Genomic DNA, 24,355 nt, shown 5'->3' with positions numbered 1-24,355 from the left:
CTAGGACCTTGCTTCTTACAAAAGAAGACAAAAACCAACCCAGCCACTAAACAGGATACCAACAGGTCCGCCACCGCACATATCATTAACACCATCACTGTGTCCCCCAACCCTATTGAGAATGCACCCTCACTCACAGCCTCTACCTTATTACCAGAAGCTCCACCCTCAGTCACACCAACCATCAAAGGAGCCCTTATCAATGCTTGATCACTGGTAGCCCATGCTCTCGACATTGCTGACTTCATCTCCACTAACCAACTGGACTTCCTTGCCATATCAGAAACTTGGTTATTCCCAGCTGTAGGTCCCTCTCTATCCTTAGCCCTCCCAGACAACTATACAAGTATCAGAGCAGACAGAGTCACTGGCAAAGGTGGTGGCCTGGCTTTCATAGCCAAATTTCAACTCAGCCTTAGAGAATTCGCCAGCACTCCCATCCCATCAGCGGAACTCCTCTCAGTTAAACTGCCTCTCACTGCTACCCGTACCTTACCACCCCATCTTATCTATTGGGCCCCCGGCCCTATTTCCTCCTTCGACGAAGACATTACATTCCTCCTGGCACAAAATACTAAACCTGGCTCACAAATCATCCTGCTGGGAGATTTGAACTTAGGCCTCCAAGACCCTAAAGATGTGAATGCTACCATCTTTGAAAACAACATTTTACAATTAGGTTTCAAACTCTGCATTAATGAACCCGCCCACATTAAAGGTACCACCTTGGACTGGTTGGCAGACCTTAATTGCACTACCAGCACCACCACAATCCTGAACAATGTACCGTGTGCCTGGTCTGACCACAACTGCATTACCTTCTCCATACAGGAGAATGCCTGCCTCAATACCAGCTCGACCATCTCTCCTCAAACGTTGTCCAGAAATAAGCGCAACATAACTCTTGACAATTTACTGCCCTTACTACAGCCTATTGCAAGCATACCATACAACTCAGACAAAAATCCTTCCTTGCTTTTTGAAATGTATAATAATACCTTTGAAAAGCACGAAACAAAATCGCACCATTAAAACTTCGAAAGGCTAAACCTTCAGCCCGCCTAAATGAATGGTTTAGAGCTGACCTAAAACTGCTCCACAATGCAAAGAGATCCTCGGAATCTATCTGGAGAAAATCCAGAAAATCATTACGAGGTTGTCGGTCCGGATGCAATGGTACCGGTAAGCTTGAAGGTACCGTTGTTACCGGACCGCTAAACTCTGAGTTGTTCTCACCGGTGCCTTTCATTGCCAGATTTTCTTGCCGGTTTGGAGTTAGCCTTGCCGGTAAAAGCGGCAAGGCTACCTCCAACCTCTTAATGAGGCCTGCTGTATATAATTGTATATATTTATTTCTCACTGCTTTACTAGGCATGTCTTGACTCTGATCTGTAACCCAAGTCAGCTGCCGACAAATGTTCTCTAATTTCTCACTGCTACTGTTTGTCGCTATGTCGTTTATCCAGAATACTGGTTACTGTCAGTTTGTAATACTGTAATACTGTATATTGTAATAATGTAACATGCTGTATATTCAAGTAAAAGCACCCAGATACCCTTGGGTTATGCACGCTATATAAGTAAATAACCTAAACTAAACAGGCTTCCTATATCTTCCCCTGTAAAAGGAAAACTTATTGGTAAGCCCGTAGTGTAGGGATTCCTCCTCCTGGCAGGTACCCCTCACGTTGGCCCCTCACGTCGGCTCCTTTTTGGTCTGCTCTGTAGGATTGTGTGGAACGCAGCGGATACCTGTACAGTACCGCCAGCACTGCACTTTATTATATTGTTTCTATCCAGACCTCTTTCCCCATGTGTGTTTCACACAGAGGGGGCAGGACCGTGCAGTCACCAGCAGGCGTGGGCTCACAGCCCACGCTGGCTCCAAGCGGGCCTCTCCATGCTCCCCTGCTACTCTGCGGGCTGGAGAACAGCTGTGGGGGGGACGATGCAGGGAGAGGGGGACAACCTCTCACCTCACGCGGTCCGACAGTGTTCCTCTGCGTCTCCTCCTCTGGGCCGTCCTTCGCCGGGACACTGTTTATTTCGGCTTCCGTGTCTGCTCCCCCCTCTGGGGTGTTCAAAATAATGCGGGGTGGGTGCCCAGCTCTAAACGGATCTCTGATGAGAGAGTGAACCATACCCCTCCCGCCCACTACGACCACTGCTTCCTCAGACGAGCCACTGTTCGGGGCTACATGCACCCGGCTTCTCAAAGAAAGGCTCCTCCCATCCACTCCTCGTCACTTGCGGCGTCCCGTTCCCTTCTTTGCGGGGCCCCCCACTCTGATTTTTCTCCTAGGTGGTCTGTGGGTGTTCCCACCCAGTCAGCTTGCTCCTCTCTGCTCGGGGGTCGGTTAGTGCGGCTCAGAACCCTTAACTGACAGGTGAAGCGGGCTCAGTATTCAGGCTTACATCGCTTGCGCGCCCCTTGGTGGCCTCCATTGCTTGTTTTTAACAGGACTTCAGTGCAAGGGACAGATATAAATCAAGTGTCTAAAGGCACACATCCTTAAGATTCATTTGTGTTGTTATGTCAGTAGCCATTTACAGATACAATTAAGCCATTAACTCACAGCTGAATATTTAGAAAAACACAGGCTGTCTAAAACTTTATTCTACTATTTGGCAGAGAGCACTCAAAGAGATCCCAAGGGGATGTATTTTGGGCTGTGAGGCCAAAAGTAGGTGGGAATGGCCATAGGGATTGGCAAGGCCACGGATGGTCAATGGATGGGTAACTAACCAAACAACACCCACAAGCTGTGTTTCCCTCCTCACATGTCACCTCCCTCCTACCTGTACGCCAATGCAATTGTTTTGGTTTATAGATGGAGCTTAAACGCCACCTAATGGCCCAAACTAATAAAAAAGGAAGTGGTTGTTATGTTACCGTTACAGTGTAAGCAAAATGGAAATAAGGAACTGAGGTAATGAGGTTTAGGCAGCTCCATGCAGATACTTGGTATGTCACTTCCAGCACTGCAGAACACTATTGACACCAATGCCCCCGGTGACTGTAAGAAATGGGTCCAGATCAGTCTGCTCCTGGAGTGTATTTCAAAAGATGAGGGAATAAGGGACGATGTTATTCACTAGAAATATGGTTAATCTGACATATGACGCATACATTTTCAGTACAGTACAAGGTATAAAAATACAAAAACAAATAATTTTCCTGAATACAAAAACAACACGTCTTCCTATGACATTTGATATAGCATTCAAACCAGTAAACAGGTATTTTCTGCGATATTAATGAGAAAGCAAACTTGAAAAGGAAATGTTAACTCATTCTGTCAGTTGTGTTTACTGCAAACAAGGAATATGGAGATTTTCACCAATGCTAAGTCTTGGCTATCTGAAGCCACAAAAAACATGTGAAAATTGGGAACTTACTGGAACTAAACTGGTCTATCACATCATTTGCTTTCGTGCTCCCCACCAATGACAAGGCATACGATGTTATCACAGCGCTGTACGTTTGCTTCAAGGATGGAAGGCGTCTCTCCAAATACTTTGTTGCTTTCTGCATGCCATCATGAAGATCCTAACATCACACATACATGAGAAAATACATTATCATCAGTCATTCACATTTAGGCAAAGTAAGGAAACATTCCAAAAAGATGACCCGAAAACTCCTGAGCTGAGGAATATCCCAAATATGCATGTGACTTCAAGAGTCCTGGCTAGTTATGGATCAAAGTTTGTACAGGTGGGGCGGCAGTTTAGGAAACACTTTAGGGGAGGCTAGAGTACAATTACATGGAGAACAAGGTTTCTGGAAAAGTTAAGGAATTACTAGGGTAGATTTATGTGGGTGGTTGGGCATACATGATTTGAGGGTGGAGAGGGAATACTTGAAACGAGTGAAAGCAAAGTTCTGTGTTTTATAGGTGCCGGAAGGCCAAAGAAATGAGAACCCCCACTTGGGGAGTTTGTAGGCGGAGAGGAACACCAAATCAGTGTTAGGCATACGTGTATCTTGTTGACTGAGAAGAACGCCTAAGCAGTGAGAATGTCATATGTGTTTTGCAGGAAGCAGAAAAGGCTAAATCAGTGTTAGACCCTTCAACAGCTTAGTCAACTATTTAGCGGTACGCTCTCCTCCATGCTCATCCTTGTAGACATTTCTGCTGCATTCTATATTGTTAATCATAGAACAACCATTCAAACACTCTCCCTCCTGGCTTCAAGGTCACTGTACTCCATTCAGTGGTCTCCTATTTCTCTAATAAATCCTTCTCAATCGCATGCGACTTCAGCACCCCCTCCCTGAAACCTCTACCTCTTGTCATTCCTAAAAGATCAGTCCTAGGCCCACTTCTCTTCACCTGATAGACATATGCCCTTAACAAGCTCAATTGCTCCTTTGGCTTTAACTATCACCTCTTAGCTGATGATTCCCAATATTCTTCTCCTTCCCATTCACCCCTGCAATTTCCGAAGACATAATCAACTGCCATATTCTACAGGATGGATCTACACTGCCTCGTGCTCAACTCTGCAAAGACTGAAGTCATGTTTCTCCCTGCCAGCCAGACAAGGATTTGAACCTGCATTGGTCTTGTGTTGTCTAGGTTTCAAGACAAAAGCGCTGCCCCTGAGCTATCCGACGAGCCACACAGTAGTGAATTATTCACTGCAAGTAGTAAAAAGGGCAGGGAAAGTACCAATACAAAAGTAGCACTTAGAAGAATGCGGATACATTTTGGATTAGAATTGTACAATGAGAACATAATACATTGTGAATAAAAAAGGGCCATTATGTAAAATAAGAATGCAGCAAGAACATGCTTTGTTCATTTGAACTGCTTTCAGCACTCGAGACAGAAGTCATGCAAAGCAGCAATGTTAGTCAAATAGACAAAACAAAAGCTGTTATAAGACCCAGGCAGGACTCACAGGGCTGCATGGCAAACTGCAGTGTGTACCAGTTGATATCTATTTTGAACTGATGGTAATGGTAATGTTACAATTGCCCATATTTTTAAACAAAGTCTCCTCGATCGCTTAAGATAGGCGAACCATAGTCGGTCAAGTCTGCACACAGGGATTGCCATCAAATCCAGAGCTAAAAGGTGTATATCTTAGAAAGCTCAGCAGATGAGGTTTTTGGTATGTCACTTTAAACCAATGCAGAAAAATTAAAGATTATGGCTGGAAGGTTTAGACTTAATCTTATTCTGTGGCATAACTCTGGGCAACCCTCCAGACCATTGTTCTATTGTTCTTTGCCTGCCAAGCCATTACCGAAAGGGGAAAGAACATATGCAAATCAGGGTTGGTCCCACCCCAAAAGGGGCAGCCCAACCCCATTTGCTAGGTCACATCCGTTTTGTATCAGACCACAAGCATCCCCACACATCTTTCTGCCTCATAAGGCATCATCAGTAAGGAGTAGCTTGGGTCTCCAGTCCCAGCAGGCACAAGACCCATGTCTGGGCATACTCGTCCCACTCCTGGTGACTACAGCAAAACAAAAGATGATGACTGGAAGGTTTATACTTAATCTTATCCTCTGGCATAGATCTGGGAAACCGTCCAGACCATCGTTCTTCACCTGCCAAGCCATTACAGAAAGGGGAAAGACCATATGCAAATCAGGAAAAACTAGACTTCCAAATAAGTGTGCTCTTCCCCAGTATATGTCCTATGTTGAAATCACATACTCAACAACCTAAAGAAAAATGGCTAAGAGCAGCACAATAGGTCACAGGATTCTATAAGTGTGTTTTTTGTAATATGTGTACATATGCTGTGAGAAAAACATGCACATTTAACTCAGATACATCGCGAGAGATCACTATCTAATACCTGTTCAATTGTTGCAAATTAGTTTTATATGTCACCATATGTACATGTGGCAAATTATATGTTGGTAGCACCATCCCCGAGCTATGTACACTGATCCATGAAACTTTGAACACCGCTGGCAACCAGGATCTAAGACTGCCCCAGGCACTACATTGGAACATGAACACCAAATGGATAATAAGAGGGACATTAGGTTTCTAGCAATTGATTAGGTAGAGCCTCCAGTTAGAGGAGGCAAAAGAGAAAACATCCTTAGGAAAATGGAGGCGTAATATATCTATGAACACAGAACTACAACACAAGGCCTCAACACCGATAATGAGCTGGAGGTTTTCCTGTAAGGATACTTGATAGATGTCTGGTGGGTGAGCTATGAGAAACATCATTGATTGACATTGCCCTTATCTTAATCAGCTAGCGATTTGGTTACACTCAGTGCTTTATTATCTAGTCGTATATTTCCTACTAACAAGCAGCATGCACTATTGAGTTCAAGATCCTCTCTATTCTCATACTTATCCCAAGCATATACTAATTTTCTATAAAAATGTATTCATTAGAATCTGATAACAATCAGTACATTACACTGTTGATGTCATCTTGCACAATTGTTGTCATATGATATACCAAGGATGATATGGAGCAGTGCGCCTGATTTTATATATATATATATATATATATATATATATATATACACATATATATTCAGTGAAAAAACGTTGTTAAAGGGACGTTATGGTTCCAAATAAAACCGAAAAACCCTTGAAATTCGCCAGTTATGGTGAGCTAAGCAACCATAACTCGCGCCACCACCGTGCACTGCTAAGACTAACACCCACGACGTCAAAGATGACATCACAAATGTCATTGATGACATCACTGATGACATCACATGTCTGGCTCACTCTTTATTCCGTTACTGACAAATCTAGGGCACATGGTTTTATTCAGTAGCAGGCAGGAAATAACAATTGAAAAGGTACTATATTTGTAGAGTTATCCCTCAAGTATGTTTTTACAGAAATTCTATTAGGGTCCAGTCATATCATATGAAACATATACATAGGGGAAGACACAGGCTTGAAAGACAGCAATCCTTTCTGTGCATGAACATAATCAGTAGAGTTATCAGCATTTTCTGATAGTTCTGTTGTTTTTTTATTACTGTATTTTCCCTGTATATGCTCATATTTGTATACATTGTACTCACACTACTTTCCTTAGGGTCCAGTCACATCATGTGATACATATACATAGGCTAAATAGCAGCTTTGAAACAGAGCAATCATTTCTCTGCATAAACATAATCAGTTAGGTTATGAACTGTTTCTGCTATTTTTTGCTTACTTCACTTTCCCAGTATATACTCATATTTGCATGTGTTGTCTCTTTTTGCGTTTTGTCTGTAATAATTCAATTATGTAATACGTGGGTTTTATTAGCTACTTATTACGTATTTCACAGTACACAAAACTTTAATAAGAAAACAGTTATCATTTCATTATTCAACATATCAACATTATGAATATTATACCTTTATTATTATGCTGCACACAATGTCTATGTTTCTGCATCAGTAGCTTAGTATACTCGATAGAACTTCATAATAGAATGCTATTTATATCAATGCATTGCTTAATGCACTAATTAGCTCTTGATATTTATTCCAATGATTATTGACACTTTTTTCTCACCATTATAATAGGAATCCCTTGTACAGACATTTCATGAAATGTAATTGCATATGTGATGTCATGAGTGACGTCATCAATGACATTTGTGATGTCCTCTTTGATGTCGTGGGAGTTAGTCTTAGTAGTGCACGGTGGTGGCGCGAGTTATGTTTGCTTAGCTCACCATAACTGGCGAATTTCAAGGGTTTTTCGGTTTTACTTGGAACCATAACGTCCCTTTAACAAAGTTTTTTCACTGAATTTCATAGGTTTTTAGTAGCGCAACTTAACCATAATGTCCCTTTAAAAAAGTTTTTTCATTGAATTTCATAGGTTTTTATTAGTGCAAATTAACCATAACGTCCCTGTAACACTTTTTTTTTTAACTGAATTTCATAGGTTTTTATTAGTGCAACATAACCATAACGTCATTTTCAATAGATGAAGACCACTAGCATCCTAGGTCCTCAAAGTGGGAACCCCGGGTGGTAAAAAAAAGATTTTTCTTCCCAAACCGGGAAGCCTGCGGCGTCCCGGTGTAGGAAGGAAAATCTTTTACCAAGATGGCCACCATGGAAAGGGAAGGCGGGGTGTATAAAGAGAACACAACAGGGCATCAGCGGGGGGTGGGGGGAAAAGGAGGGAGACACGGGGCATGAGCGGGGGTGGGGGGGAACAGAGATAGACACGGGGCATGAGCGGGGGGGAACAGGGGAGACACGGGACATGAGCGGGAGGTGGGGGGGGGAAAGGAGGGAGACACGGGCCATGAGCGGCGGGTGGGGGTTAACAGTAGGGAGACACGGGGCATGAGCGGGGGGTGGGGGGGAACAGGGGAGACACGGGGCATGAGCGGGGGGTGGGGAAAAGGAGGGAGACACGGGGCATGAGCGGGAGGTGGGGGGACAGGGGAGACACGGGGCATGATCGGGAGGTGGGGGGAAAAAGGAAGCCGACACGCCGCATGAGCGGGGGGTGGGGGGAACAGGGGAGACACGTGGGCATGAGCGGGGGTGGGGGAACAGTAGGGAGACACGGGGCATGAGCAGGGGGAGGAGGGAACAGGGGAGACACGTGGGCATGAGGAGGGGCCAGGAGGGAGACACGGGGCATCTGCGGGGGGTGGGGGGAACAGGAGAGACAAAGGGGCATGAGCGGGGGCTGGGGGAACAGGGGAGACACGGGGCATGAGCGGGGGGTGGGGGGAACAGTAGGGAGACACGGGCCATGAGCAGGGGGTGGGGGGAACAGTAGGGAGACACGGGGCATGAGCGGGAGAGGGGGGAAAAGGAGGGAGACACAGGGCATGAGCGGGGGGTGGGGGAAAAAGGAGGGAGACACAGGGATGTGCGGGGGATGGCGGGGAACGGCGGTAGACACGGGGCATGAGTGGGGGGTGGGGGGTAACGGGGAGACACGTGGGCATGAGCGGGGGGTGGGGGGAACAGGAGAGACAAGGGGCATGAGCGGGGGGTGGGGGAGAAGGAGGGAGACAAGGGTCACGAGCAGGGGGTGGGGGAACAGGAGAGACAAGGGGCATGAGCGGGGGGTGGGGGGGAAAAGGAGGGAGACACGGGCCATGAGCGGGGGGTGGGGGAAACAGTAGGGAGACACGGGGCATGAGCGGGGGGTGGGGGAACAGGGGAGACACGTGGGCATGAGCGGGGGTGGGGGAACAGAGGAGACATGTGGGCATGAGTGGGGGGAAAAGGAGGGAGACACGGGGCATGAGCAGGGGGTGGAGGGAACGGAGGTAGACACGGGGCATGAGCGGGGGATGGGGGAACAGGGGAGACACGTGGGCATGAGCGCGGGGTGAGGGGAACAGGGGAGACAAGGGGCATGAGCGGGGGGTGGGGGGAAAATGAGGAAGACACGGGGCATGACCGGGGGGTGGGGGGAACAGAGGTAGACATGGGGCATGAGCGGGGGGTGGGGGGAACAGGGGAGACAAGGGGCATGAGCGGGGGGTGGGGGGAAAAGGAGGGAAACACGGGGCATGACCGGGGGGGGAACAGAGGTAGACATGGGGCATGAGCGTGGGGTGGGGGGAACAAGGGAGGCAAGGGGCTTGAGCGGGGGGTGGGGGGAAAAGGAGGTAGACACGGGGCATGACCGGGGAGTGGGAGAACAGAGGTAGACATGGGGCATGAGCGGGGGGTGGGAGGGGACAGGGGAGACAAGGGGCTTGAGCGGGGGGTGGGGGGAAAAGGAGGGAGACACGGGGCATGACCGGGGGTGGGGGGAACAGAGGTAGACATGGGGCATGAGCGGGGGGTGGGGAGGAACAGGAGAGACAAGGGGCATGAGCGGGGGGTGGGGGGAAAAGGAGGGAGACACGGGGCATGACCATGGGGTGGGGTGAACAGAGGTAGACATGGGGCATGAGCGGGGGGTGGGGGGGAACAGGGGAGACAAGGGGCATGAGCGGGGGATGGGGGAAAAGGAGGTAGACAAGGGGCATGAGCGGGGTGTGAGGGGGAACAGGGGAGACACGTGGGCATGAGCGCAGGGTGGGGGGAACAGGGGAGACAAGGGGCATGAGCGGGGGGTGGGGGGTAAAATGAGGGAGACACGGGGCATGACCGGGGGTGGGGGGAACAGAGGTAGACATGGGACATGAGCGGGGGGTGGGGGGGAACAGGGGAGACTAGGGGCATGAGCGGGGGGTGGGGGGGAAAGGAGGGAGACACGGGGCATGAACGGGGTGGGAGGCAACAGGGGAGACACAGGGCATGAGCGGGGGGTGGGGGAAAAGGAAGAAGACACAGGGCATGAGCGGGGGGTGGGGAGGAAAAGGAGGGAGACACGGGGCATGAGCGGGGGTGTGGGGGAAAAGGAGGGAGACACTGGCCATGAGCGGGGGTGGGGGGCAACAGGGGAGACACAGGGCATGAACGGGGGGAGGGAGACACGGGACATGAGCGGGGAGTGGGGGGGAAAAGGAGGGAGACACGGGCCATGAGCGGGGGTGGGGGGGAAGAGGGGAGACACGGGGCATGAGCTGTGGGTGGGGAGGAAAAGGAGGTAGACACGGGGCATGAGCGGGGGGTGGGGGGAACAGGGGAGACACGGGCATGAGCAGGGGGTGGGGGGAACAGGGGAGACACGGGGCATGAGCAGGGGGTGGGGGGAACAGGGGAGACAGGGGGCATGATCGGGGGTGGGGGGAAAAGGAGGTAGACACGGGGCATGAGCGGGGGATGGGGAACAGGGGAGACACGTGGGCATGAGCGCGGGGTGAGGGGAACAGGGGAGACAAGGGGCATGAGCGGGGGGTGGGGGGAAAATGAGGAAGACACGGGGCATGACCGGGGGGTGGGGGGAACAGAGGTAGACATGGGGCATGAGCGGGGGGTGGGGGGAACAGGGGAGACAAGGGGCATGAGCGGGGGGTGGGGGGAAAAGGAGGGAAACACGGGGCATGACCGGGGGGGGGAACAGAGGTAGACATGGGGCATGAGCGTGGGGTGGGGGGGAACAAGGGAGGCAAGGGGCTTGAGCGGGGGGTGGGGGGAAAAGGAGGTAGACACGGGGCATGACCGGGGAGTGGGAGAACAGAGGTAGACATGGGGCATGAGCGGGGGGTGGGAGGGGACAGGGGAGACAAGGGGCATGAGCGGGGGGTGGGGGGAAAAGGAGGGAGACACGGGGCATGACCGGGGGTGGGGGGAACAGAGGTAGACATGGGGCATGAGCGGGGGGTGGGGAGGAACAGGAGAGACAAGGGGCATGAGCGGGGGGTGGGGGGAAAAGGAGGGAGACACGGGGCATGACCATGGGGTGGGGTGAACAGAGGTAGACATGGGGCATGAGCGGGGGTTGGGGGGGAACAGGGGAGACAAGGGGCATGAGCGGGGGATGGGGGAAAAGGAGGTAGACAAGGGGCATGAGCGGGGTGTGAGGGGGAACAGGGGAGACACGTGGGCATGAGCGCAGGGTGGGGGGAACAGGGGAGACAAGGGGCATTAGCGGGGGGTGGGGGGTAAAATGAGGGAGACACGGGGCATGACCGGGGGTGGGGGGAACAGAGGTAGACATGGGACATGAGCGGGGGGTGGGGGGGAACAGGGGAGACTAGGGGCATGAGCGGGGGGTGGGGGGGAAAGGAGGGAGACACGGGGCATGAGCGGGGTGGGAGGCAACAGGGGAGACACAGGGCATGAGCGGGGGGTGGGGGAAAAGGAAGAAGACACAGGGCATGAGCGGGGGGTGGGGAGGAAAAGGAGGGAGACACGGGGCATGAGCGGGGGTGTGGGGGAAAAGGAGGGAGACACTGGCCATGAGCGGGGGTGGGGGGCAACAGGGGAGACACAGGGCATGAACGGGGGGAGGGAGACACGGGACATGAGCGGGGAGTGGGGGGGAAAAGGAGGGAGACACGGGCCATGAGCGGGGGTGGGGGGGAAGAGGGGAGACACGGGGCATGAGCTGTGGGTGGGGAGGAAAAGGAGGGAGACACGGGGCATGAGCCGGGGATGGGGGGAACAGGGGTAGACATGGGGCATGAGCGGGGGGTGGGGAGGAACAGGAGAGACAAGGGGCATGAGCGGGGGGTGGGGGGAAAAGGAGGGAGACACGGGGCATGACCATGGGGTGGGGTGAACAGAGGTAGACATGGGGCATGAGCGGGGGGTGGGGGGGAACAGGGGAGACAAGGGGCATGAGCGGGGGATGGGGGAAAAGGAGGTAGACAAGGGGCATGAGCGGGGTGTGAGGGGGAACAGGGGAGACACGTGGGCATGAGCGCAGGGTGGGGGGAACAGGGGAGACAAGGGGCATGAGCGGGGGGTGGGGGGTAAAATGAGGGAGACACGGGGCATGACCGGGGGTGGGGGGAACAGAGGTAGACATGGGACATGAGCGGGGGGTGGGGGGGAACAGGGGAGACTAGGGGCATGAGCGGGGGGTGGGGGGGAAAGGAGGGAGACACGGGGCATGAGCGGGGTGGGAGGCAACAGGGGAGACACAGGGCATGAGCGGGGGGTGGGGGAAAAGGAAGAAGACACAGGGCATGAGCGGGGGGTGGGGAGGAAAAGGAGGGAGACACGGGGCATGAGCGGGGGTGTGGGGGAAAAGGAGGGAGACACTGGCCATGAGCGGGGGTGGGGGGCAACAGGGGAGACACAGGGCATGAACGGGGGGAGGGAGACACGGGACATGAGCGGGGAGTGGGGGGGAAAAGGAGGGAGACACGGGCCATGAGCGGGGGTGGGGGGGAAGAGGGGAGACACGGGGCATGAGCTGTGGGTGGGGAGGAAAAGGAGGTAGACACGGGGCATGAGCGGGGGGTGGGGGGAACAGGGGAGACACGGGCATGAGCAGGGGGTGGGGGGAACAGGGGAGACACAGGGCATGAGCAGGGGGTGGGGGGAACAGGGGAGACAGGGGGCATGATCGGGGGTGGGGGGAAAAGGAGGTAGACACGGGGCATGAGCGGGGGATGGGGGAACAGGGGAGACACGTGGGCATGAGCGCGGGGTGAGGGGAACAGGGGAGACAAGGGGCATGAGCGGGGGGTAGGGGGAAAATGAGGAAGACACGGGGCATGACCGGGGGGTGGGGGGAACAGAGGTAGACATGGGGCATGAGCGGGGGGTGGGGGGAACAGGGGAGACAAGGGGCATGAGCGGGGGGTGGGGGGAAAAGGAGGGAAACACGGGGCATGACCGGGGGGGGGAACAGAGGTAGACATGGGGCATGAGCGTGGGGTGGGGGGGAACAAGGGAGGCAAGGGGCTTGAGCGGGGGGTGGGGGGAAAAGGAGGTAGACACGGGGCATGACCGGGGAGTGGGAGAACAGAGGTAGACATGGGGCATGAGCGGGGGGTGGGAGGGGACAGGGGAGACAAGGGGCATGAGCGGGGGGTGGGGGGAAAAGGAGGGAGACACGGGGCATGACCGGGGGTGGGGGGAACAGAGGTAGACATGGGGCATGAGCGGGGGGTGGGGAGGAACAGGAGAGACAAGGGGCATGAGCGGGGGGTGGGGGGAAAAGGAGGGAGACACGGGGCATGACCATGGGGTGGGGTGAACAGAGGTAGACATGGGGCATGAGCGGGGGTTGGGGGGGAACAGGGGAGACAAGGGGCATGAGCGGGGGATGGGGGAAAAGGAGGTAGACAAGGGGCATGAGCGGGGTGTGAGGGGGAACAGGGGAGACACGTGGGCATGAGCGCAGGGTGGGGGGAACAGGGGAGACAAGGGGCATGAGCGGGGGGTGGGGGGTAAAATGAGGGAGACACGGGGCATGACCGGGGGTGGGGGGAACAGAGGTAGACATGGGACATGAGCGGGGGGTGGGGGGGAACAGGGGAGACTAGGGGCATGAGCGGGGGGTGGGGGGGAAAGGAGGGAGACACGGGGCATGAGCGGGGTGGGAGGCAACAGGGGAGACACAGGGCATGAGCGGGGGGTGGGGGAAAAGGAAGAAGACACAGGGCATGAGCGGGGGGTGGGGAGGAAAAGGAGGGAGACACGGGGCATGAGCGGGGGTGTGGGGGAAAAGGAGGGAGACACTGGCCATGAGCGGGGGTGGGGGGCAACAGGGGAGACACAGGGCATGAACGGGGGGAGGGAGACACGGGACATGAGCGGGGAGTGGGGGGGAAAAGGAGGGAGACACGGGCCATGAGCGGGGGTGGGGGGGAAGAGGGGAGACACGGGGCATGAGCTGTGGGTGGGGAGGAAAAGGAGGGAGACACGGGGCATGAGCCGGGGATGGGGGGAACAGGGGAGACACGGGGCATGAGCGGGGGGTGGGGGAAAAGGAGGGAGACACGGGGCATGAACAGGGGCTTGGGGGGAACAGGGGAAACACGGGGCATTAGCGGGGGGTGGGGGAAAAGGAGGGAGACACGGGGCATGAGCGGGGGGTGGGGGGAAAAGGAGGGAGACACGAGGCATGAGCGGGGAGTGGGGGAACAGTGGAGACACGGGCCATGAGCGGGGGGTGGGGGGGAACAGGGGAGACACGGGGCATGAGCAGGGGGTGGGGGGAACAGGGGAGACACGGGGCATGAGCAGGGGGTGGGGGGAACAGGGGAGACAGGGGGCATGATCGGGGGTGGGGGGAAAAGGAGGTAGACATGGGGCATGAGCGGGAGGTGGGGGAAACGGAGGTAGACACGGGCATGAGCGGGGGGTGGGGGGAAAAGGAGCGAGACACGGGGCATGAGCAGGGGTGGGGGGAAAAGGAGGAAGACATGGGGCATGAGCGGGAGGTGGGGGAAACTGAGGTAGACACGGGGCATGAGCGGGGGGTGGGGGGAACAGGGGAGACACGGGCATGAGCAGGGGGTGGGGGGAACAGGGGAGACACGGGGCATGAGCAGGGGGTGGGGGGAACAGGGGAGACAGGGGGCATGATCGGGGGGTGGGGGGAAAAGGAGGTAGACACGGGGCATGAGCGGGGGGTGTGGGGAATGGAGGTAGACATGGGGCATGAGCGGGAGGTGGGGGAAACGGAGGTAGACACGGGCATGAGCGGGGGGTGGGGGAAAAGGAGCGAGACACGGGGCATGAGCAGGGGGTGGGGGGGGAAAGGAGCGAGACACGGGGCATGAGCGGGGGTTTGGGGGAAAAGAAGGGTGACACAGGGCATGAGCGGGGGGTGGGGGAGAAAGGAGGGAGACACGGACCATGAGCAGGGGGTGGGGGGAACAGGGGAGACACGGGGCATGAGCAGGGGGGATGGGGGGGGAACAGGGGAAACACGGGCCATGAGCGGGGGATGGGGGGAACGGGAGGGAGACACGGGCCATGAGCGGGGGGTGGGGAGGAACAGGGGAGAGACGGGGCATGAGTGGGGTGTGGGGGGGAACAGGGGAGACAGGGGGCATGAGCGGGGGTTGGGGGGAATGGGAGGGAGACACAGGGCATGAGCGGGGGGTGGGAGAACAGGAGGGAGACACAGGACATGAGCGGGGTGGGGGGAACAGGGGAGTCAAGTGGCATGAGCAGCGGGTGAGGGGGAAAAGGAGGGAGACACGGGGCATGAACGGGGTGGGGGGAACAGGGGAGACACTGGGCATGAGCGGGGGGTGGGGGGAACAAGATAGAGACACGGGACATGAGCAGGGGGGTGGGGGGAACAAGAGAGAGACACGGACCATGAGCGGGGGTTGGGGGGAACAGGGGAGACACGGGGCATGAGCGGGGTGTGGGGGGAACAGGGGAGACAGGGGGCATGAGCGGGGAGTGGGGGGAATGGGAGGGAGACACGGGGCATGAGCGGGGGGTGGGGGAACAAGAGAGAGGCACAGGCCATGAGCGGGGGTGGAGGGAACAGGAGGGAGACACGGGACATGAGCGGGGGATGGGGGGAACAGGGGAGTCAAGGGGCATGAGCAGCGGGTTGGGGGAAAAGGAGGGAGACACGGGGCATGAACGGGGTAGGGGGAACAGTTGAGACACGGGGCATGAGCGGGGTGTGGGGGGGAACAGGGGAGACAGGGGGCATGAGCGGGGAGTGGGGGGAATGGGAGGGAGACACGGGGCATGAGCAGGGGTTGGGGGAACAAGAGAGAGGCACAGGCCATGAGCGGGGGTGGGTGGAACAGGAGGGAGACACGGGACATGAGCGGGGGGTGGGGGGAACAGGGGAGTCAAGGGGCATGAGCAGCGGGTGGGGGGGAAAAGGAGGGAGACACGGGGCATGAACGGGGTGGGGGGAACAGGGGAGACACTGGGCATGAGCGGGGGTTGGGGGGCACAAGAGAGAGACACGGGACATGAGCAGGGGGTGGGGGGAACAAGAGAGAGACACAGGCCATGAGCGGGGGGTGGGGGGAACAGGGGAGACACGGGGCATGAGCGGGGGGCGGGGGGGAACAGGGGAGACAGGGGGCATGAGCGGGGGGAGGGGGGAACGGGAGGGAGACACGGGGCATGAGCGGGGCGTGGGGGGAACGGGAGAGAGGCACGGGCCATGAGCGGGGGTGGGGGGAACAGGAGGGAGACACGGAGCATGAGTGGGGGGTGGGGGGAACAGGGGAGTCAAGGGGCATGAGCAGCAGGTGGGGGGAAAGGGAGGGAGACACGGGGCATGAACGGGGTGGGGGGAACCGGGGAGACACTGGGCATGAGCGGGGGTGGGGGGAACAAGAGATAGACTCGGGCCATGAGCAGGGGGGTGGGGGGAACAAGAGAGAGGCACGGGGCATGAGCGGGGGTGGGTGGAACAAGAGAGAGACACGAGGACCTGCGCTACACCTCCTTTAAAGAAACATTACTGCCTACAGGTACACTCGTGGCCGATGCAGAGCCGGCACAGCCCATGTCTACACTGTGCAGGCGGCAGATCCCGCTCCTGTTGACAAAGCCTCTCATGCGATAAACAAAGATGGCGGGCGTCTCTGAAAATAGACGCACTGCACGCCTCACCGCAGCCAATAGGAAAGCACGTCAGATGTCCGCGGATATCACGCAAGCCGCTTGCCCAATCCCTGTCCTGTCCGCGGAGCGAACAGGGAAGTGTGTCCGCGAAGCGGACACCGATATCACTCATTTTTTTCACTTATATTTTTGTCATTTTTTAAAAAACTACTGGACGGATTTACACCAAATAAAAAAAAGCACACTTTCAGGACCAAGCCGACGCTCCTGCCGCAAATTTGGTGTAAATCCGTCCAGTGTTTTGGGCTGTAGGCGTGAGCAAAGTTTTTTCCCATTATGTCTATGGGAAAAAAATAAGTTTTGGACCCCCCCTATAACTTTGCCCCCCCTGGACCAAACCTCACCAGACTTTGCAAAAAGAAATCAGAGTGGGCCATATACTGTTTTTGCAAAGTTTGGTGAGGATTCGTCCAGGGGGAGAGAAATTATAAGCCGCCCAAAAAGTGCTCTTCCTATGGAAACAGCAACTTAACCATAACTACATGGCCACTACCGTGGCCATGTAATATATATACACGTTTGGGAACCGGCATTCATTCCAGAAGGAGAAAAGTGTTTCTCATTTTACAGACTTGATGTAACTGCATGGTGGATCCTCCATTCAGTGCAGCCCACAGCTCCGCCTCTGCCGCACGAGGTAAGCGGGTGCACACAGCCCATACAACAGAGCGTCTTGACCCTGATTATCCCAGGAATATACCCATTACACACAAACACACTCATCAGTTCATCATTATGTCAAATAGACAGTTTATGTCTTGGAGCTCGTCTATGCACTGTTACATCAAAGGCCTTACACCTGCCTCACACTGGAGCTCATTAAATTTAACTACAGCACACTGTCCAGCTTGTAAACAGATTTTTCTTGCTCTGCTGTGCTTATCACATCCTGTGGCCTTCAAATTCCAATCCGCTAAACACCACGCAGCTTTTCCGGGCTTAATTGAAATGTATGGCTGCCTGACTCATTCTGAGCTTCAATAGCAAGATTTGAAAAAGCCTACCTTTCATTTATAATGCTTTTAAAAATTAACCTTTCATGGTAGCATTTCACTGATGTATTTTACTGGAATGTAAATGCATTTTCTGCTATTTCAAAAAAGGTAGCAGGCGCTCCTGTCCAGAAAGGACATGCCATGATAACCTGTTCTGAGATGAGAGTTTGCAGCACTCGCTTTTTGCTCACTGTACCTTTCACAGATAGGAAATATCCATTTGCATATCAGTCTTTGCCCCGCCCACATGGGCAGTCCAGCACCGAAATGCTATGGCAATTCCTCTCTGAACAAGAGTACCAAAAGCAAACCCATACACGTGTTTCAGCCTTGTTGGGCCTCATCAGTGAGGTGAAGCTTTGTCTCTCTGAGCACAATGAGCAGGGAGTCCACGTCTGGTTGCCCCCAGGTATCTCAGGGTGTCCAACCCCAAGTTCCTTTCAAATATTTCAAAAAAAGGTAGCAGGCGCTCCTCTCCAGAAAGAACATGGTATGATAACCTGTTCTGAGATGAGAGTTTGCAGCACACCCTTTTTGCTCACTGTACCTTTCACAGATGGGAAATACACATTTGCATATCAGTCTTTGTCCCGCCCACATGGGCAGTCCAGCACCGAAATGCTATGGCAATTCCTCGCTGAACAAGAGTACCAAAAGCAACCTCATACATGTGTTTCAGCCTTGTTGGCCTCATCAGTGAGGTGAAGCTTTGTCTCTCTCAGCACAGTAAGCAGGGAGTCCACGTCTGGTTGCCCCCAGGTAACTCAGGGTGTCCAACCCCAAGTTCCTTTCAAATATTTCAAAAAAAGGTAGCAGGCGTTCCTCTCCAGAAAGAAAATGGCATGATAACCTGTTCTGAGATGAGAGTTTGCAGCAAACGCTTTTTGCTCACTGTACCTTTCACAGATGGGAAATACCCACTTGCATATCAGTCTTTGTCCCGCAGTCCAGCAACGAAATGCTATGGCAATTCCTCGCTGAACAAGAGTACCAAAAGCAACCCCATACACGTGTTTCAGCCTTGTTGGGCCTCATCAGTGAGGTGAAGCTTTGTCTCTCTCAGCACAGTGAGCAGGGAGTCCACATCTGGTTGCCCCCAGGTAACTCGGGGTGTCCAACCCCAAGTTCCTTTCAAATATTTCAAAAAAAGGTAGCAGGCGCTCCTCTCCAGAAAGAACATGGCATGATAACCTATTCTGAGATGAGAGTTTGCAGCACACGCTTTTTTTTCTGCCATGTATGAATTCCCCTATAAGCATCTTTCCCCTGTTATTTTGAAAACCGACCCAAGTGTCGTGATTCCCTATCTATTGTATGCTGGAATCCTAGCTCCTCCATGAATGTTTAGCAGACTGTGCTTAAGTAATTCTTATGGCAGTTAACATACGCATTGCCTGTATACATTTGGATTCTGCTTTCAGGGCATGTGCAAATTTGTGAATGTGTCCTTTTTATATCTCGGAAATGTATTTATTTTCCACCTGCTCAGTACTGGTGAGTACTGGGGGGTAGAAGCTGGTACTGACAGTTTCATCTGCACCCTTACAGCTCTCTTTAACTGGTCTTCTAAAGTATATTCAAAGCAGCGCCCCTAACTAAGGAGGCCCAAAGAAACAGGACCTGCTAGTTCAGCGACTAAGATGAAAGGCAGTTTAGAAGGCTCTCGGAGTTCCTTACCGCCTCTGGATTTCAGTCCCATCAGAACTCTGGATTGTTCCCTCCTTCTTAGTGTGGGGTTTGGAACTTCTCCTAATCAGGTAGTTAAACAAAATATCTCAGACACAGACTCCAGCCCAATTCCCCAAAATACGACTTTTATTTCTTTCTCCTAAAAGTGAAACAAGCCCCAACCTTACGCACAGTGACTGGGCACCTGCTGAAACCCAGACTCAAGGCCTGACTTGCTTTGAGACACTCGTGGGCCACCTGAGTGACCCCTTACTTGTCTTTACCACTCTTTATATATCTCTCCTTTTCCATCTCTTCATTCTGATATTCCTCACATACATCTTACACCACTGCTTTAATCATCCTCTCTCACCTGAAACTTCTCACCACTCTCCTGCACTCCTCAGTTGATTTCTACCACCTCCTGAAACTTTGCACCCTTTTCCTTCCCCATCTAGTCTTCTGCTACACTTTCCTTTGCTCCTCCACCTCTGTCCAACTGTCTTCAAAGCCTCTCCTCCACCATGCTCCGAAACTCCTAACGCCACCAATTACCATCCCCGGCCTGCCCCTTTAATTCCCTCACCAGGCTGATAATTTGGGGAGTTTCGGATATGTTTCTCTTGATGGTGTTTCCCTATGGATGGTCTCTTCGGCTGTCCATGGTATCATGGATAGCATAGCTGTCCATGCATGTACATTGTCATTCCTGTTCAGTCTCTGTTTTTTGTCTATGATATTTTTCTCCATAGTCTGTCCATGAAATACAGCCATTTCATCTATGCTCTCTGTCCAGGTACATGAACAGGCAAGCAACCTTTGGTTGTTGTCCATGGTATCATAGATAAAGTTACTCATGTATACGCATGGACGTCACTTTTCTGTCTATCCCAGTTATTTATATCCCTGGTCAGTCCATCCATGTTGTCTGTCGCTGTAACAGGATTATAAAAGCACAGGCAACCAGAGCTGCCCATTATCATATGTAGCCAGCCATGATATGTTCAATGTAATTTGATCATGGTTTGACCATGATTTGTGGACTTGCCTCCCTCTTTGATTTTGTTAATCTCTTTATTTCAGGGATAATTAGTACATCTTGAGGGGTGTTAATGTTTGGAAGAAACATTTGTATTACTGTTAACAATAAAATACTAGTTACCATTTTTACTAACCCCTCACAGGAACCACAATTCTCAAGCCCTCCACTCTCAAATTCAAATTCGTTTCAGACACACCAAATGATTCCCCTTTAATTCCACCCCCTAATCATCTATTTTTTTTTAAATCTCTTTTTATTCAAGTTTTTTCCTGTGTTAACATTACAATCATACCATGAATTTCCCCTAATCCCCCCTCTCCTAAAAACCCACAACATCAGGTGCAGATACAGTTGTGTAAAGCGTACAATTATAAGCAGAATCTTGGAAAAACGTAAATTTAGACATCATAGGAAGGGAGGATAGGGTGTTTTACAATGTACAGGGGTGGTCTTCCACTGCTTTCAGATCAACTGATCCTGACAGACCAGCCATGTTGCGTCACAGTGAGGAGAGGTCATTGTTCATATGGATATATGATCGGAATGGGGCCCAATAGTCTATAATCATCTATTTAACTCAAATAAATGTATTAGCACAATAAGTTCAAATTGTGAGAGGGTTGCATACATCTTACATCTTATACAATTAGCATGCCAGGGACCACCACTACACGGATTGGAAGCTACATTTTTTACACTTTTATCTTCACACTATGCAATTCATAAAGTCATCCCAAGTTCGATAGGGTCCTTAAAGGTATAAACCTGCACGTCACAGCCAGGAACATACATACAAACTGTATTCATGTCAAGTTGTTTTGCCTGCTCTCTGCTTTCCCAGCGATAGTTTACCTACTCTGGTATTGCGCACGGGCCAGTGTCATAGGGGGTTTGCAGATTCTACCAGAAGTAGTTCCTGGAACTGTCGTCTTCTAGGAGACTAGTTCTAACCTTAGTCATCCATACATAGTTGTAATTATAAACCACTAAATGTTATCAATCCAAGGGTAAAATGAGCAAAGGGCAAACAAACATGCCAGGACATTAAAATGTCCATCTTCATAGTTATTTATGGATCTTCAGAATCATGAACAAGATATAACATAGCTATCCAATGTCTGATTATCAATTCATGCTTGTAAATAGCAAACCATGGGAAAACCCATGTACAAACCGTGATTGTCTAAGGACTTTGCCCATGGTTTTAACATGAGCTTGACACTTGGGATTATGGGTCATCCCTCTGTGAAATTACAAGACTCCCAGCTGAGAGTAATGAGGTGGAGCCTCTGTTCGTAGAATCACAGAAGTGTCAAAGAGCATGGCTGGCGACCTCAAACAGGAGCGATTGAGAGACCAGAGGTGCCTGTACCTGTGGGAAGCTGGGGCACATTGCTAATCAATGCCAGAAAAAAGCAAAAAAGGAACCCAAATAGGCAAAGTACTGCAACACACCAAACAACTGTCGATCAAGAGGAGTGGTGTAAGGAGCCAGAGGAACTTGAGGAGGATCCAAGAAACAGCTGGAGATGTTGAAAGGGGGCGATGAATACTAAATTACAGTGGACTTGGTTGGCCAAGTCGTTACGCCATACTCGACTCTGACAGAGGCCAAGTTGGAACTTAAGCCGATCTATAATAACTCCTGGTTAACCGAGTTGTCCCTATAAACTGCATTCACTTTGGGAGCAGAAATCTACTTGAAGAGGCAAGTAGGTCTTTAAGTGGAAGGTGAAAGAGTCGACATAGACGTTGGTCATGCCCAGATTCGGAGATTATCCTAGTGTAGAGCTACCGTCCTTCCCGTTCTGGATAGACCAAGCTCTGAGAAAGGGTCAAGCAATCACACCTGTTCCCACAAATTTCTACACGGACAGGACAACACTCAAAGCAGTGAATGACTGATCGGAAAGGGGAGTGGCAGCAGTTTCCAGCATGCAACACAAAGGATGCTGCTTCATTTTCTTTAGACCTTGAGTTGGAAACTTGAAACACATCTACCAGCATAGTCTCATAGGTCTCTATCATAACGGCCCCAAGGACTATGGACGAGGAAGCCCTCAGAGTGGTGGCAGCTGTTGCTCTAACTGGTGAAGAAGTAAATTAATGAGGAAGAAGATGGAAATCTCCTCCCAAATGGTGATACAAGAAGTGAGCCTGGATTCAGATGATATGAACAAAAAGAGTCACAGCCCTAGTTTTTTTTTCTTCATGTATTTGGCTTTGGCGATAGAGGCTGGAGTAAGAAAAGTCACTAAGATGTGAGTCTAACAAGACCAACACCAGAGGACACTTTTATGTGGAGGTTCCTTAGGCTGCAAGGACTAAAAAATAATGGACGTTTTTGCTTGCAGGATGGAAGTCACAATATTCATCTTCAGAACGCTTTGCTGGAAATCTCTGTAAATGTCACAATGTCACCTGTCAGAGAGACTGGGGTATAGTGATAGGAGTGTGGTAAAAATGCAAGTTGAGCACGTTAAAAAGGCACACACTTATCAGCTGCGAGAGTAGACCACTAAAAGGTTAGGGGGCTTTGTTGATAGCCACACTGTTGTATGCACTAGGCAGGAGAATGCCCTAAATACTTGTGTTTCAAGCAAATAACATATAGGCGATAAACAGCCTCATTACGAGTTTGGTGGTAAGTGATAACTGCCAACTTTACCACTGCACTAAATTCAGAGTTTTGGCATGAAGTGGAGAATTTGCCTCCTGGAAAACAACTCACCGCCCAAAAATTGGTGGAATTACTGCTGCAGTAATTCTCTCAAAAATGCCCCATTGAGTCCAATGGACTCAAATTAAATGGAGAATTAAAGCGCCACCATCACTTGTAATTCGGCGGAAATTCTGCATGGACCAAGTGGTGGTAACGGTAATTCAGTTTGGTGGTACCTGGGCGAATTTACCGGCCATATACCACCAAACGTGTAATGAGGCCCACGTTAGGTTAAAGGTAAGTATACAGGGCTTCACATTAGACAGAGGCACTGTAAACAGGCCTCAGAGCATGCTTTCACTAGAAACAAATTCACATTTTATTAAAGTTCCCAGGATTATACAATAAGAAAAGGAATGGTCTTTGATACTTTCGAGTTCAGGAAGCAAAGCTCATGGGTGCTGGGGAAAGGCAGTGAATGCAAAAACATTTTATAATTGTAATTGCGCATATTAGTTTAATGAAACTGTTCTGACGGTTTCAAAATGCTCCCTGGCGGTTTCAAATTGCTCCTTTGCACATCTTAGCCTGGGTAGAGGTTCGAAGAGTTCCTAACATGCAACATATGGTAACTTGTCAATGGTTCAAGGCTCTTACAGTGTCATGATCGGTTGCATTCCCATGAGAAACAGATGGCGATGACCAGCGGCAGATGAATAAAGATCTGCTGGTCATCTCAAATGTCTCAATGCTTTGGCACTATGATGTGGGAACTGTGGGTTGGACTGTGACGTCAAAGAGGGGATCGAGTATGGTGTGACAAGGTTTGCAGGATCAAATAATTTCTGAATAATGTATGTCCTACTACATGGGAATGATGCAACTCTACCAATCAGCTCCACATGGAGGACTATCCTAATGCTGCCATGTGTTTTGATGCTAACTATTTTGTATGATTGTAAAAGCTTTTGTTTTTTGGGTGTATCTTGAACAGCACATTTCATGCAGTTCTGTTCCTCATTCTGTATGAATCTTGCTTTCCCAGCTGTAACTGGACTCAGAATAAATTGCGTTACTTCTTGCTTGAAGTACACTCCTTT

The 24,355-nt window shown here is 51.7% G+C and overlaps 1 protein-coding gene across 2 annotated transcripts in view; it reads right to left on the bottom strand.

Annotated features, from left to right (window-relative positions):
* Positions 1–24,355, bottom strand: part of LOC138447740 (complement C3-like) — a 2,843,165-nt gene that overhangs the window by 1,308,257 nt on the left and 1,510,553 nt on the right. For both annotated transcript variants that reach the window (XM_069604045.1, XM_069604046.1), the window contains exon 28: positions 3,400–3,550. In XM_069604045.1, coding sequence (XP_069460146.1) covers positions 3,400–3,550 — 151 coding nt within the window. The remainder of the gene's footprint in view (positions 1–3,399; positions 3,551–24,355) is intronic.

The sequence above is a fragment of the Ambystoma mexicanum genome, chromosome 3q, assembly GCF_040938575.1.
Source record: "Ambystoma mexicanum isolate Mex_15411 chromosome 3q, UKY_AmexF1_1, whole genome shotgun sequence".
NCBI lineage: Eukaryota > Metazoa > Chordata > Amphibia > Caudata > Ambystomatidae > Ambystoma > Ambystoma mexicanum.
Note: the sequence above shows the minus strand (reverse complement) of the source record. Positions and strands in the feature narration are given on the sequence as shown.